This window comes from Ascaphus truei, chromosome 1 (assembly GCF_040206685.1).
Source record: "Ascaphus truei isolate aAscTru1 chromosome 1, aAscTru1.hap1, whole genome shotgun sequence".
Taxonomy (NCBI): Eukaryota; Metazoa; Chordata; class Amphibia; order Anura; family Ascaphidae; genus Ascaphus; species Ascaphus truei.
This window is the reverse complement of record NC_134483.1, coordinates 311829673-311846537: the sequence shown is the minus strand read 5'-3', so window position 1 is coordinate 311846537 and position 16865 is coordinate 311829673. Positions and strand designations below refer to the sequence as shown.

The following is a 16865-nucleotide window of genomic DNA, read 5'->3' as shown; positions in this document are numbered from 1 at the left end:
GGAGCGCTTGGGAAGGTATCCGCATAAGTGCACCAACATTCACGTGGGCAGCGCTGTCTCACACTCGGGGGTGTAAAAGGCCATTGGGGTCTGGACACTGGGACACTGGTGCCCCTGCACTCTAGTACTGTGGGGATATTCCGCGGGTTGGTATACATATATGTCTATTTGTGTTCCTATTAATGTCATTGTTTATTACCTCCCAGTAAATATTGTTTCCCATACTCTGTGTGTGTATTAATGGGCATATTGTCATCGGGAATGTTCTCATGATAACTGAATAAACACGATACGCCCAAGGTTTCCCCAACAAAGATCAAAAGGCCATCGCGGTGGCCAGAGTATTGTGGGAAAGGTACTTCGTCGATTACAGTCTACCCAACCGAATGCACTTAGATCAGGGGCGTGACAGAGAGCAAACTAATCAAGTAGCTACTGAAGCTACTTAATATCGCAAACTCCTGTACGACGCCTTATCCTGAAGGAGATGTGCTTGGTGATGATGCTAGGTATCCTACAGGACTCGGAGAAGGCCAGGTGGAGCAAACATGTAGAGCCCTTGGTACATGCCTACAACTGTACAAGGCATGAGTCCACGGGGTTCTCACCCTACTTCATGATGTTTGGCCGGGAGGCCAAGCTACCAGTGGACAGCCATCTAAGAGTGTCCACCGATGGGGTGCCACTATCTGTACATAAAAAGACTGAAACGGGAAACTTCGGCCTGGAGACAAGGTTCTCTTGCAGAACCTGGGAAGCACAAGTTGGCTGATCAATGGCGAGAGGCTCCCTTCGAAGTGGAGCCACAGATCATTATTATTTTAAAGAAACAAATACAAGTAAAAGCAAGTGGAATCTATTTATGGCGAATAAGGTGGTGTTTTTGCCCCAGTTTTGCAACTGAGAGACTTAATAAACAAACCCGCCTTTGAGTGCGACAGTGCGAGTGTGTGCAAGTGTGCGCGAGTGTGCGTCAGTGTGTGTGTTTGTATTTGTGTGTGCATATGTGACAGTGTGTGTGTGTGTGTGTGTGTGTGTGTGTGACAGTGTGTGTGACAGTGTGTGTGACAGTGTGTGTGACAGTGTGTGTGACAGTGTGTGTGACAGTGTGTGTGACAGTGTGTGTGACAGTGTGTGTGTGACAGTGTGTGTGTGTGTGTGTGTGTATGCGCGTGCGACAGTGTGTGTGTGTGCGTCAGTGTGTGTGTGCGTCAGTGTGTGTGTGCGTCAGTGTGTGTGTGCGTCAGTGTGTGTGTGCGTGTGTGTGTGTGTGTGTGTGTGTGTGTGTGTGTGTGTGTGTGTGTGTGTGTGTGTGTGTGTGTGTGTGTGTGTGTGTGTGTGTGTGTGTGACAGTGTGTGTGTGTGTGTGTGCGTGACAGTGTGTGTGTGCGTGTGTGTGACAGTGTGTGTGTGTGCGTGCGACAGTGTGTGTGTGTGTGTGTGTGCGTGCGACAGTGTGTGTGTGCGCGTGCGACAGTGTGTGTGTGTGCGTGCACGTGACAGTGTGTGTGTGTGTGTGTGTGTGTGCGTGCGACACTGTGTGTGCGTGCGACACTGTGTGTGCGTGCGTGCGACAGTGTGTGTGTGCGTGCGTGCTACAGTGTGTGTGTGCGTGCGACAGTGTGTATGTGCGTGTGCCTGTGCATGTGCGTGTGCCTGTGCGTGTGCCTGTGCGTGTGTGCGTGTGCCTGTGCGTGTGTGAGTGTGTGTGCGCGCGCGACCATGCGTGCGCGCGACAGTGTGTGAGCGTGTGCATGCGGCAGTGTGAGCGTGAGCGTGCGCGTGCGGCAGTGTGTGTGAGTGTGTGTGTGCGAGCGACAGCGTGTGTGCACATGCGTGCGTGCGACAGTGTGCGTGTGTGTGACAGTGTGTGTGTGTGACAGTGTGCGTGCGCGACCGTGAGTGTGTGTGCGCGCCCGTGTGTGTGCACGCGAGAGTGTGTGTGTGCGCGAGTGTGAGTGCGTGCGACAGTGTGTGTGAGAGTGCATGCGCGATAGTGTGTGTGTGCGCTCGAGGGGGTGAAAGAGAGACTGGGCAGGGGGGGGGAAAGAGACATGGGCAGAGGGGGGTGAAAGAGACATGGGCAGAGGGGGGGTGAAAGAAACATGGGCAGAGGGGGGAGTGAAAGAGACATGGGCAGAGGGGGGGTGAAAGAGACATGGGCAGAGGGGGGGGTGAAAGAGAGACATGGGCAGAGGGGGGGTGAAAGAGAGACATGGGCAGAGGGGGGGTGAAAGTCATGGGCAGAGGGGGGGGGGGTGAAAGAGAGACATGGGGTGTGAGACATATTGAGGGGAGGGGGAGACTCCTGGCTGCAAATTTGAGCAACTGCACCAGATTTATCAATGCAACATATCCTATTGCCTTTAAGAAGGTTCCTTTTCGTTATGAAATCTGAGGTCGTTTCCCCTCTATGTTAGCCCTAATTTTGTAGCCTAGAGATTTTAACACACATCCTTTTAAATGTTGACAACTTGATTAACATGATAAATAGTGTTTCATGCATCTGTCTGATGCATGGGAATTCTTGAACTTTTTGCGGCTGTGCTAAAATACCAATACATGTCAATGGAAATCCCCAAAACTGGAATCGAGGAAATGTTTCATAAATATGTTTGGTTGACTAAAAAGGTGGCACAATACCACATGATTTCGTTGCCTTTGGTATTTCTTATCAGTAGAAACAAAGTAAACATTTGTTTTGTGTGATTCATTGGAATGAGGTATGTCTAGCTCTTGTAAAACCAAGTTGCAAATTATACTCAAGATTATTTATTTAGAAAACAAATCACATATACTGTATGTAAGTAGGAATATATGCTACTATGAATATATGCAAGTATGAATATTTAATGTGCATCCAGATTTAATTTTTTTTATTTTTTAAACAGATTATATTGTGAAGTATAATGTTAGGAAATGTACTGGTTTAGTGACATACAGTACAGAAGTTACTACTTTAAATCAAAGGCATGGTAAGAGGGGAGCTTATAATACTATTACATTTGGAATCAAAAGGCTTGAGCAGAGGCAGAACTAGGTATTTTTGCATCTGGGGCAAGTTCCACGAACTGGCATCACCCCAAACTCCCCCCCCCCCCCCCGCCCCCACTCTCCCCTCCTCCCCCCCAACTGATGGTGGTTGAAATTCAAGCAACATTCTCAAAGCTCCGAAATTGCCATTCCGTGAATTCTGACCTGGAAGCCCCCTTGACGTTAATGGGGATTCCAAGTCAGATGGCCTAGAACAGTGATTTGGGAGCTTTGAGAGTATGCCATGAACTCTACAATAAACGGAATTCTGTGCCCCCTATCAGGCAGGGCCCGGAGCTACTGCCCTGCTTGCCCAGCCCTAGTTTCACTACTGGATGTTATGCCAGTTGTGCAACAAAAAGGAGGGAATCAATTAAACAATTAAATATCTGCTCCTATAAACTTTAAGTAAGAGCCACCATATCATTGCTTCCTCACTGCATCCTATAAAAACAGAGTCAACGTCCCAGACACCCAGTTAGCTACACTACACTACAGTATACTTGTTCTTGTAACTATAGCTCAAAAATACTAACCGATTTGCACTTTAAAATGAAGTGCACTAAGGGCTCATCACAGAATGTACAAGAATACATCTATATAATCTGACTAAAAATTCCTCCAATGGTAATGGTAATGTTTTTATAGTATCACCTAATTTCCTGAGGCTTGTCCCTGATTTTAGCTGTATGATTATTTCCATTCTTCCGATTGAACCATTCTGGGTTTTTTAAGCTTTTCCTAATACCATCCAAGTTCAGGATATACCGAATGGGTCTGGGAAGTGCAGGCACTTTCAGGGATGATTATTAATGGGGTTTATTCAGTATCCGCTGAAGCCGCAGATCAGGTCGTTCGTTCTCTGCAGAAACTCCCTATCGACTTTTCATCGGGTGAAAACGATCCTGATTGGCGGCTATGGGATGAGTCCCTAAGAATGAATGATACTGTACATCATAACTGTACCAATAATGATTGGCTCATCTGCAATGACATTGCTAGTGCATGTTTTTACCCCGTGATTGTCTGAAAATTGGATGCCCATATTAAATGGAGAGCTCCTAGTGGTAAAACCGACAGTACTGCTTTGGATATTTAGTTTCTGTAAGATAAAAGGCAAAATAAAGAAGGAACCCCCTTAAATAGAGAGAATTATTTGTGTGTTTCCCTAATTAACTCTATGGCAAGGAGAATATTATTCCCCATAGAATGCCTGTACTCTATGCTACATGAAAAAAAGATTAATACTGTAGTTCCAATCAATTACTGTACATTGTCAGTTAATTCTATAGATTATATACTAAACAAGTACAGTATACCTGCTGTGTGCTTTTCATAGTTTGTTAACAATATGACTTCTGATCATAAACTATCTCCCATGCCATGAAGAAACAAACTCTTCAACATATCATAATGTAGGATATATGTAAGGCAAGAAAGTCAGATATTCTAATGTACTTCGTACTCATTAGGAAAACACACAAAGCAAATGGTTTCGCAATAAGCTGGTTTGTTGTTGCTCACAACCATCCTTGTAAGCCAGAGTAAACCTCTTACCAAATACATGCAGTTTTTCCCACGACAGTGAAACCTGATAGTTAAATACCATAAGCAGTAGTACTTTCTCCACATGCAGGAAGTATTCAGCTTTAGCTTCTATGTTGCTCTGCTTGCATTACTGAGAATTTGGAGAAGTGATCGTATGAAGCTAAATAGTTAGTAAGGTGCCGCTTAACACGACTATTGTATATTGTGGCATATGACATATTCGATAGTCTTTACTTAATACCCTGTAAAGCCACTTGCCCGAGCTGGAGAAGATTTTAGTCCCATATATTTGAATGGAGCTGATCTCTTCTTCAGCAATGGTAAGTGGCTGCACAATATATTGATTAGGGGGCCATGTCTATAGCCAGCATATGTCTCTTATTGTTTCTCTTAGTAAAAAAAAAACGTATCTCACAATTGAGTCACAAGCAGGACAACACAAAAGCTTGATGTACAGCATACCAAGAAGTACAGTACCTCTCTGGAGCTTGATGCACAGACCCCATTTAAAGGTGCTCTTATACTGTATATCCAAGCAAACCATGTTTTGCCTCTATTATATCTGAAAGTAAAACCTACTGATTATAAATCAAGCCCATATATCATAGGGGAAAAATATACACAGACTGTATTCAGTAGGTAACAAATTCCAGTGCTGCACTTTTAAATCTTCAGTGCCTATGTACAGTAATTTAGCTTGGAAATCAGTTCCGTGGAATTCCCCTATTCTGTGTTTACTTAGAATGTCCAAAAAAGTGGAAAACTCTAAAGAAGAAATGGACAAACAGTGCATTTAATTATTTCTTCATGTATGTTTAATGACAAGGAAGGATTGGATTTAACGTCAGGTTTCACTGTAGCCCTGAATGAAGTTATAATTTGTTACCTGGTTTTCTTCAGTGATTCTCTTCTCCTCTGCAATCCTGGCTTCTTCCTGTGCAACTTTCTTGTTCTGTACACTTTTCTTCCATTTATCCAAAGTTTGAGTCTGGGTATGTAGTGTCAAGGCTTTGGCGATTTTGGATAATTCCTCCTCTTGTGCTTTTCTGTAAGAAGACAGTAGTTTCAGAATCAGCGGCCAGTGTGCAAATATTATATAATTTTTTATGAATAATCACAGCTGGAAAATACATATATGTTACAAAGCAGAACAGGGGAATGGGCACTGAGACTGGATTTTTTTTTAAACTAAAATCACAACCAAATTGAGTGTCTGTATCTGGGTACCAATTAAAGCATGTTATGGCAACAAGAACTACATAGCCAATGAATTCATCAAGGAGACAATGACAGAATAATGCTGTAGTACTAATTAACAAATAACAGACAACGATGCCCAAAGCTACTTCCAATGTGACAAAAATACACAGTGCAATACCTATATATTCTCTTGAAAAAAAGGGTCATTTAGTTTAACCCTTTGGCCAAAGCGTCTTAAGCCTGCTGCCACTTCCAAGGCATGACCGTAGAAGGTCCTAACACTGCATGGGTATCTGTTGGGTATCTGTGTGTTTATTAACTGTGTACAGCTGGTCAGCTTCTTTTGGGAGGGTAGTGGCCCCTCCCTCCCAAGGTTTAAGCTTGCCCCTCCCCACTTTCCAAGTTGGCAGGTCAGTTTCATTTTGCCAGGTTACGACAGATCTAATGTGATCATTCTTCCTGTAATTATACAGGTTAATAAAAAATTTAACCCAGGGAGTGTTAGGACCCGCTACGGTCATGCCTTGAAAGTGGCAGCAGGCTTAAGATTACACTTCCAACGAGGAGGCTTCCGGTGACGTCATCCGACATGGAGGTGTTATCTAGGAGCTCTGCAGACTCTCCTGAATAACGGCATAAATAAGCACCCTTCCACCCGAAACTTTAGACCGACTTACAGTTCCCCGGCCGGGCTAACAGCTGAGGAATGTCCAGACAATAAAAGAAGCCTGTAACCCAAGCGGTATCGAAGTATTTCTCCCCGCAACAGAAAAGCCCCGAGCCTCAGCCCAAAAAGCAAGATGGCGGCGGCGCCGCACAAGGAGATCAGACCGCGCAGGGAAAAACAGCTTTTTCCAAGGAGACCCCCGTCCCAGAAGAACCACTCACAAGAGCCTACTGTACATGGAGGAGCTGATGGCGTCGATGCACACCAAGCTATATACATCCCTACAAACAGAAATCAAATATGCGGTCCACGACCTCACACAGGAGATCAATGGCCTGGCAGAAAAAACTACCACCGTGGAAAGCAAAATGGAGGAGACTCTCCTATGCCAGACCGGAGCGGAGGAAGAGATCTTCAGATTGAAAGAAGAATTGCACCGCATTAAGGATGGATTAGAGGACCAGGAGAACCGGGAGAGAAGACAAAATTTGCGCATTCGAAATATCCCTGAGACGGTTCTGCCTGGCCTCCTCGGCCCGTATCTAATAGATTTATTTAAGTCTATCTGTGACTCCCTAGACGACAGGGACCTGGAAATAGATCGGGCCCACAGGGCTCTGGGGCCCAGATCTGAAGACCCAAGCAGAAGGCGTGATGTTATAGTACATCTGCACAGATACACCACTAAAGAGAATATACTTGTAGCATGCAGAGGAAAAGACTCACTAACCTTCCAGGAGGAGCAGCTACAAATCTTCAGCGACCTGTCCAGGACGACCGTGATCCGCAGAAGGGAAATGAAACCCCTGACTGCCTTCCACCGTGAGAACGACATCAGGTACCGCTGGGGGTTTCCTTTTAAACTCACACCAAGCCACAAAGGCAAGTACCTCACGATCAGATTCCCCGAAGATATGGACCCCTATGTGCGGGCCCTGGGTTTGACCCCTCCGGCTTCTTGGACGTCTGAACACCAAGAGAGCTCCACGCAGCGAGATGAGCCAGAAGACAACGCCACCGAGCCAGGAAGAAGAGGGGCCTCGGCATGCCTGAAGACAAGCAAGCGCTAAGGAGAAATCCTACTTATTTAATACTCACCCTGCTGAGCTGACTACCATCCACTGCAAACGTCGCTGATCCTGCAGGAGTGCATACCCACGAGTCTGGAGAGGATCCCCCGCGGCTGCGGAAACCCCGAGATTGTGGGAGCCCCACAAGAAGAGGCGATTCAGCAGCAGATGCCGACCCCCAAGGAGGGAGAGCACGTTTTGTTTGAAGTTCACAAGTTGTTCCATTGGCCGAGGATCACCCGGTTGATGTTTTGTTGGCTGAGAGGCCCTCACGGTTTGAGGAGCCTGGGCCTCGCTTGATAAAAGGGAGCAGGGGAGGGGAGGTGAAGGATGCTAAAGCAAAGCAGAAGTCTCATAACTGTGAGTACATTTCCCCTTCCTCCCCCCCCCCCTTGTTTGTGCCACCGGGCCGCTTCTGAGCAAGGGAGAGCCAAAGTTCAGGCTCGGAGGCCGAGCGGCCAGGCCTGCTCGCCGAGCGAACATGGAGCTCGGATGGGGAATGGCCTTAAAGCCCCGAAGGAGTAGCCGAAAAAAAGGCCTACATTCACACCCAGCTGTTGGACAGCAATATTCCGCATTCCCCCTCCCCCCACCTCCTCACCTCCCCCATCCCCCCTCACCCCCCTACCCTACCTACCCCCCCACCTCCTCACCTCCCCCACCAGCCCCCCCCCCTTTACCTACCTCCCTCACCCCACCCCCCCCACGCTCAAAGCTTCGAGGCTTTATGCCCCACACACACACTTGGGACACAGGATCTACACCATAGTTCCATCGACTATACTAGCCTGAACTGTATGTGGACTCTGAGGAATATCGCCGCAATGTTATTTTGCAGCACTGTCAGCTGAACTATGACAATATATGTACGGCGGGCCACCCTCTCCTTTGCGCGGGAGACAGAATTTAAAATATTATATTGTCTTAAAGGATGTGAAGTACCAAAGGTTGTTGATTTTATAACATGTCAGATTAAAATCTAAGAGTGTTATCATCCAGTATGTAAATATGCACAGGATTGAACTCCCTCCACCCCTCCTCCTTCGCCTCGCCTCCACCTCACCTCGCCCACCCCACCCCCCGCTCAGAGTTCCAGGGCTTTAAGCCCCATACATACTGTATACATTTGGGACAAAGGCTAAACATCATAGCCCCGTTGACTATGCTAACTTGAACTAATCAAGAGACCCCCTGTATATGGACTCTGAGGAATCCCGTCGTAATGCTATTTTGAATCAATGTTAGTTAAACCATAATAATATATACACGGTAGGCCCTCCCCCTCCAAAATGTTATACTGTCTTTTATGATACATGCCTGTTCTCTCTGCCCTCCCCCGATAAGAACAACTATATTCCTTCCCACGTTTACCCATGGAAGGATACAACCCACAAAGTTCTTTCGAGTCCACGCCTCCCCTCCCTTGCACCCCCGTCTAGGAGTCAACGGATCCCTCCCATTGGGCCTTAAGCCCAAATGCCGGTCAGCATTACCGGCAAAGTCCACATGAGACCACTTTTGGGTCTCTTTTCACACTATCTCTACCTGTCGGTCCTGTCCCCCCCGAGATCGAAAGAGAAATAAAGACAGCACTCAAAGAATATTTCACCCATAACATTGAGTCGGTCTCTTCCCCGGCAGTACTGTGGAAAGCCCATAAGGCAACAATCAGAGGAACCCTTATTTCCATTGCATCCCACAGGAAAAAAGACCAAAACAAAGTCTCTTAGAGAATTGACAGACAAAATTTTAGAACTAGAACGTCAACACAAAACCAATCCCTCCAAAAAAATATTCAAAACTTTAACTTCCGTCAGAGAGAAGCTTAACCAACTACAACTAGAGGATGTAGAAAAATCGTTACGATGGACCAACCAAAAATATTACGATAAGGGGAATAAGGCTGATAGACTTTTGGCTAACAAACTAAGAGGCATACAGAAGAGATCACAAATCACAGCCATTAAGAGTAGGTCTGGTGAGATTATATACAACGATAAAAAAATCACAGAGGAGTTTACAGCATTCTATACAGAGCTCTACAATCTAAAAACTCAGGGAGATAAATCGCCTGACACAAATTCTAGAATAATTAATGACTATCTCTCAAAATGTCAACTTCCTAAACTCACAGAAGAAGAAAACCAAATACTCAATGCAAAAATATCAAAAAAAAGTTGACAGATGCAGTAAAAGCAAAGATTTCCAAAGCTCCTGGCCCGATGGCTTTTCCAATGCCTACTACAAACGGTTCCTCCCGATTCTATCAACTAATCTCCTGACGTTATTCAACTCCTTTATGGATGGCTCCCCAATTCCGCCCTCCATGACCACGCCAGCCTAGCTATAATACATAAGGACGGCAGAGATCCACTGCAATGTGGAAGCTACCGCCCTATCTCACTACTAAATAATGATCTTAAACTGTACAGCAAGATCCTCGCCAACCGGCTGAACCCTATCCTACCCAGATTGATAAACATCGATCAAGTAGGATTTGTCCAGAATCGCCAGGCCTCCGATAATACTCGCAAAATCATAAACATAATTGACCATGTCCACATCACAGGCTCCAAGGCAGTCGTGTTAAGTCTTGACGTAGAGAAGGCATTTGACAGAATTGACTGGCTCTTTCTGGATCTCACAATGCAGAGATTTGTCTTTAATAACTCATTCCTAGAGGGAGTCAGAGCACTTTATAGCAGCCCCTCGGTGATTGTCAAACTTCCGGGAGGTCCGGCAAAGGCCTTCGAGATAAAGAACGGCACCTGACAGGGGTGCCCCCTGTCCCCTCTTCTTTTTGCCCTGACAATAGAACAACTGGCGGCAAGAATACGGGACAGCGCTAATATTCAAGGCATATTAATTGGCGAAACCAACTACAAAATGTCCCTGTTCGCCGACGATGTTATCCTCACACTATCCCGCCCCCATACCTCCCTCCCCAACTTACAAAAGGAATTATCCGATTTCGTTAAGATATCAGGCTACAAAATTAATAGCAACAAATCAGAAGCCCTGTATCTCAATCTCTCAGAATCAGAGATACAATTATTAAAACTAAACTTTAACTACCGGTGGAGCCCTTCATACATAAAATATTTGTGGGTTAATGTATCAAAGGACTACCGCTCCCTATACCAATGTAATTATCCATCTCTTTTTGATAAAATTAGAAGAGACTTGGATAAATGGGAAGAATATCACATTTCCTGGATCGGAAGAATGATCTCAGTTAAAATGAACGTACTCCCAAGATTATTATATTTTTTCCAGACACTTCCGATCCGGGTCCCGAGGTCGGAATTGAAAGATATCCAAAACAGAATATTCAAATTTATTTGGCAAGGAAAAAGACCCAGGGTCGCAAGATCGGTACTAACAACGCCAAGGAAGGTATGGGGGTGCCAGATATTTCAAGGTACTACCAGGCAGCCCAATTAAAACAAGTGGTTGAGTGGAACTCAGACCCAGACCAGCTATGGGGGCTAAAAATCGAATCTCACTACGCCAAAACACCTTCTCTGCAAGCGAGCCTGTGGCAACGGACAGAATCGACAAGGGGGTCGGCAAATTCGAACTAGGAGCTATGGGCCACACATGGAATATATGGAAAAAGTCTAAAAACAAAGTCACACTTTCGGCTCCTGGCTCACAACTCACTATATAATAACCCAGAGTTCCCTCACGGATGCAAGACCAAGCAATTTGAACAATACTCAAGTAAAGGAATTAGGGCGGTATGCGAAATGCTAAGCGACAAGAAGTTCCTGATCTTCGAAGAATTACGTAACAAATTTAAAGCCCCTGACCTGGACACGTTCAAATTCCTCCAAATTAGACATTTCCTACAAAAATTGTCCCCCACATTAGAATTCCCACCTCTCACACAATTCGAAAAATTGTGCCAGGAGGACACACCAAAAAGGTCTTATATCACAAATGTATGCAGTTCTGGAAAAACAAGCGAGTTCCGCTAAACATGAGTACATGCTCAAATGGGCAGCGGAACTAAATATGGAAATAGATAGTGAGGAATATATATGGGATGCGGCATCAGGAACTTCCGTATGCACTAGTATCAAAGAAAACATATATAAGATAATGTTCCACTGGTACCTCACACCAGTGAGACTGAAGCAAATCTATCCTCTGGCCTCTGATCTATGTTGGAGAGGCTGTGGACACAAAGGGGACATGGCCCATATATGGTGGCTATGTCCAGAAATTCAAAAATATTGGCTCACAATTCAAAATCTAATAATAGAGGTCACAGACCTCACAATCCCTTTAGATCCACTGACCTACATACTGGGCAGGCCGATAGATGAAATTGACCGCCCAGAATGGAAATTAATCTCCTTCATTTTAACAGCAGGAAGATGCTCAGTGGCGCTCTCTCGGAAGATAATCTTCCCTCCCACGATACAAACTGTGAGAAAGAGATTAATAGATGTTATGCTAATGGAAAAACTGACAGCATTCCTCAATCACTCAACGGAGCGGTTCAATACCATATGGGAACCCTGGCTGACCCACTGAATATATTTATCACACCCCCCCGCCCCCCCCAGTCTCAGCAACTATCTGAGATCGCCGAAGGGATGCGAGAGAAGTGCTACCAGGAGGTGGGGGAGATCCCAAGTATCACCCCACCCCCCTCCCCCTTCTTTCTTCTCTTTTTCGGGAGTCTAGTCACTGGGACCACTGAGTGACCCGAGCGGTCTACCACACCTTCGGGTGGGTATTCAGTGCCCCCCCCCCCCCCCTCTTTCAACCCTCTGTTACCAAAAAGGAAAAAATATTTATTATGGTATTATGTTACGAGAATCCTATCAATGCCTAATAAAAAATGTTTGAAAAAAAAAAAAAAGAATTACACTTCCAACACAGAGTACTCAGTCGTTGGATCTTTCTCCAACCTTTGATATGATACATTAGCATGTCAATGGCATAAAGAATGCAAAACGTTTTTCTTTTTTTTCCTTTTTTTTTTCTTATTACAGCTCAACCCCGTTATAGCGCGGTCCTCGTGGGCCACCCGATCCAACCGCGCTATTACCAGGTAGCGCTAATTTTTTCAAAAAATGGCCGCCACGTGCCCTTTTGGGGGAGGGAGGAGAAGAGAGGAGAGAGGAAGAGGTGGAGTGAGGTGCCAGCAGCCCTACACGTCCCCAAGCAGCCACCGTAACTCCCCTTGCACTTCCCCCAGCAGCCACCGTACTTCAATAAGCAGCCTCACTTCCCCCCGCCAGCCCCGCTCCGATCCCCCCCCGCCAGTCCCCGCTCCAATGCCAGCCCTGCTCTGATCAACCCCCCGCCAGCCCTGTTCCAATCACACCCCCCCCCCGCCAGCCCCGCTACGATGCCAGCCCCGCACCGATCACCCCCCGCCAGCCCCGCTCAGATCTCGGCAGCCGACACCAAAGGTAGGGAGGGCTGCGAGTGTGTATTGTGTGTGTGCTGCGAGTGTGTGCTGCGAGTGTGTGCTGCGAGTGTGTGCTGCGAGTGTGTGCTGCGAGTGTGTGCTGCGAGTGTGTGCTGCGAGTGTGTGCTGCGAGTGTGTGCTGCGAGTGTGTGCTGCGAGTGTGTGCTGCGAGTGTGTGCTGCGAGTGTGTGCTGCGAGTGTGTGCTGCGAGTGTGTGCTGCGAGTGTGTGCTGCGAGTGCAAAAAAAACAAACAAACTTTTTTTATTAAATTCGGGGTCCATGCTCAAACCGCGTTATAAGCGATCCGCTTTATAGCGGATCGCGCTATAACAGGGTTGAGCTGTATGTTCTAATTCATATAAAATTGATCTAATTGGCAATTATCTACTACCCTATTGGCCCTTACACTTAATCATTTACCCTATTAATGGGGTTCAGAGTATGAATACACTTACATACAAAACCAGCAATATTCCTCTCACTTACCTGATAATCGCCTTAATAAAGGGTTTATCTGTAAACCAGACCCTTTCCAGACATCTGATTCAATCAAACTCAATTATCTGGACTAATTGGTGATCCAGAGTGCTTCCAGTACTCAACATAGGATCAGTAGTGTGTGTCCTTTCTTTGTCTTATTTTAACTACCATTATTTTAGTTATTTTTTGAGCATTAAAGATTTATTTTAACTAATTAACTAATCATTCAGCCAAGGGGTTTGAGTGCTATCAGTTGGGTTTCTTTCTCTCCATGCTTTGCAAATCTATTTTTATGGCTATGAAAGGATAAGGTATAAGATAAATTATAGGAACTGCTGAATAGTGTTAAATTCCAGTGGCTAGCTTATGAGTATGTGGCTACCTTATGAGTATGTCGTTTTTATCAAGTGATAATATATCAATTTTATAGTTTATATGGTAGTTTTTAGTTTGTGTGTTATTGATATCTTCAAATGATGTATGTTGATTGTTGTTTATGTATGTGAGAGTATTTGCTTTATCACTGAATTGTCAGTTAAATTGTCTGGGCCAATAGAATTAATTCTGTCTGTATATAGAGGGCAGTACCCAGCAAGTAGGACACACCTCCTGAATAAGCGTGGGAAACGCATAGAGGGTTCCAGCTGTCTCAAAATAGAGCATTGTGAGATCACACGCTGATACAGCGCTGTTTCCTCCTCCCACCCTCACCCCCTCCCCTGTATATCGAGAAAGTACTGCTCTAGCAAGTAGCTGCTTCTCGCTCTTGCGTGGCCCGAAGTGCACTCTGGGATGAGTTAGCTCAGTTTCCTTTCGGTGTGGCAACCTATTGAAGTTTTGGACAGAACTGCCCTGGAGAGCACGGTTGGGGTCCTGCAATTCCATCTACAAACAGTGTGGGGGAAGCGCGCCGTCTACGAGATTTTACTATATGCAAGTTCATTTATGTCATATGTCAAAGATTAATTTGTTCTAACCCAGTTATCTCTCTTCGCGCCTCTTTTTGTTTTTTGTATGTTTGAGTTACACCGGTGGATTGCGGGAGAGTGTTTCAGCAGCGGGAGAGACTGACCCAGGAAAAAGCAGAAATGTCCTAACCAGCGCTGTCTCAACATGCTCTTTAAACAAAACATTTACAACTGCAGCTTTCACTTGTTTCATACAGCGGGATTCATTAACTTCAATAATCCTAACTAGAAGTTAACGTGGCACTGCAGTGTGATAACCCTTGTCAGAGGTTAGCACATTTCCCCCATTGTGTAACACTTACCAGTTACCAACATATTTTGGAGTTGCACTAGAGTAAAATGTTCCGGTATGTTGCATATTTGCTACAGCTATTAAACTATTACACCCCAACTGTACCTGTTTGATAGGTACAATACATGTTTTAGGTCCTGTAAGACGAAAAGTACCTATTAAACAGAATTTTTTTGGATGCGGTAAGCTGCTTAGGTTAGGGGACTTCCATCGGAATTGATCAGAAGTACCTCCATCCACGCGTAGAGGAATACAGTGGTACTGTACCAATTTTTATGTTTTAATATGAGCCTGTTGGTCCAATAAAAGGTATCATACCACCTACTCTCTCTCCCTCCTTTGTTACTACATGGAAGAAAGGAGCAACACAGCTACCCACCCTTCTTTGCATACTATGTTTGAGAATATCTGTTAACTTTTGTTCCATCGTTTAAAATATGTTACAAAGCCCAATCCTGAACGTGCCCACTAAAAATAATGCAATACACACTACTTTTGTTAAAGGATAGTAGTGTTTAATTCAAGGAAAATAATGCTGCAACTCGAAAAAGCAGTGATCAGAGATATAAAATGGTTTTGAAATTTACAATGGTGGACACATGAAGGCGGAAGCCTTCAAAATATTATTGTACATTAATATCTTTCTAAATGTTAGCCTTTGCTGCTATAGGAGCCTGCAACACATTGCATTGAACGCTCCTGTGGCTGCAAGAGGGTTAGAATTGTAACTAGTAAATGGGACTTGGGCTTTTAAACAAAGGTTTATTTAATCAGTGCTGCTTACTGCAAGCAATATATTGGTTTGCTTTTTAAGCAGCAATTCCCTAAGATTATATATTTGTTACCTTACCTGAACCAGGCCACACCCAGGACCTGACCTCATGGAATCCTCCAGTTCTCGATTAAAAAAGTAAGTACATTTTTTTTGTAGTTTCCTTCAAAAAATATGAACATGGCTGTCGGGGTCAGTAACAGTAAGCTGTGATGTCATAATCTCCCGGTGACATCAGAGATTTCTATTGGCCGCTGCAGCGAGCACCAACCCTGTGGCCATTTTGTGTTCAGCGCTGCAGGAACCAGGGGGACACCCAGTTCAGGTAAGAAAGAAAATAAAACAAAAGATTGAGCAGAGTGGATTGCTATTTTAGTAACCTTCACCGCTCTTGAGAATGCTACAGTATGTGCCATGTAACCTTTGGACAGGAAATGATAAGGCCCTCATATGTAGTAGGATAGAGTCACACAGTGCTGCAGCACCTCCGAGACGACACCCAGACTTCAACAAATATATTAAATAGATAAGGAAAACATAACATTAACCCCTTCAGGGTCAGAAAAAAAACTCTTGCTTCTTCATCGGCCATTACAACTACACTGCAAATCATGATGGTACAGGCAGCTCTTGCCATAGGTGTGACGCAGAGTATACTGACTAACATACATCATTGCTATAGGTACAGTAGCAGTGCCAAACAATCTTGGCTTAACAATACGCAGGGGAAAGTTGGGGATCGAACGAAGAAACATCTTTATTAGGATAAACAGTACTGAGTTTAAACTCCATCTTCAAACATTTTCTTAATAAACACTGTTTTAAAACCAAATCTCTTGGATATTCACACTTATCAAGCAATCCCTCTGTATCTGGAATCTAGAATTTGTAGTAAAAAGGAGGGGTAGGTACTACACGTGTGGAGTACTCACAGGAAACAGGTGGAAGGAAGATTACTATACATCACAGCAGCATTCATCAGACACATTATAACATGCCACACGCAGCACGCTGTTTGCCATCAGTGGTTCTCAAGATTCTTAAGAACCTTCTGTTTCATTATAAAAAATACATGTTACCTTATGGGTTTTCTTTCCATGCTGCAAAATGCCAAATTATATCACTGCACAGTTCTAAAATCTCAGTCCCACCTACACTATTCTCAAACATTTCTGATTTAGAAATCCTCTGTGCTTCTCCACTTTTATCCTAATCATGTAGTTATGATTATTATTACGATTATTATTCAGGATTGATTTAGACTGTGTCAACACATTCCACAACGCAGTACAAAGGGGATGTGAAGGACAATAACAAGAAAATGACAGCATTAACATACATTATTAGCTACTTGCAGTAGGTGAAGAGGGTCCTGCTTCAAAGGCCTTTTACAGCCTAAAAGGTAA

General features: G+C 44.7%; 1 protein-coding gene across 2 annotated transcripts in view; it reads right to left on the bottom strand.

Moving 5' to 3' along the window:
* SH2D4A (SH2 domain containing 4A) overlaps positions 1 to 16865 on the bottom strand; it is a 127875-nt gene that overhangs the window by 24216 nt on the left and 86794 nt on the right. For both annotated transcript variants that reach the window (XM_075605256.1, XM_075605263.1), the window contains exon 4: positions 5468 to 5627. In XM_075605256.1, coding sequence (XP_075461371.1) covers positions 5468 to 5627 — 160 coding nt within the window. The remainder of the gene's footprint in view (positions 1 to 5467; positions 5628 to 16865) is intronic.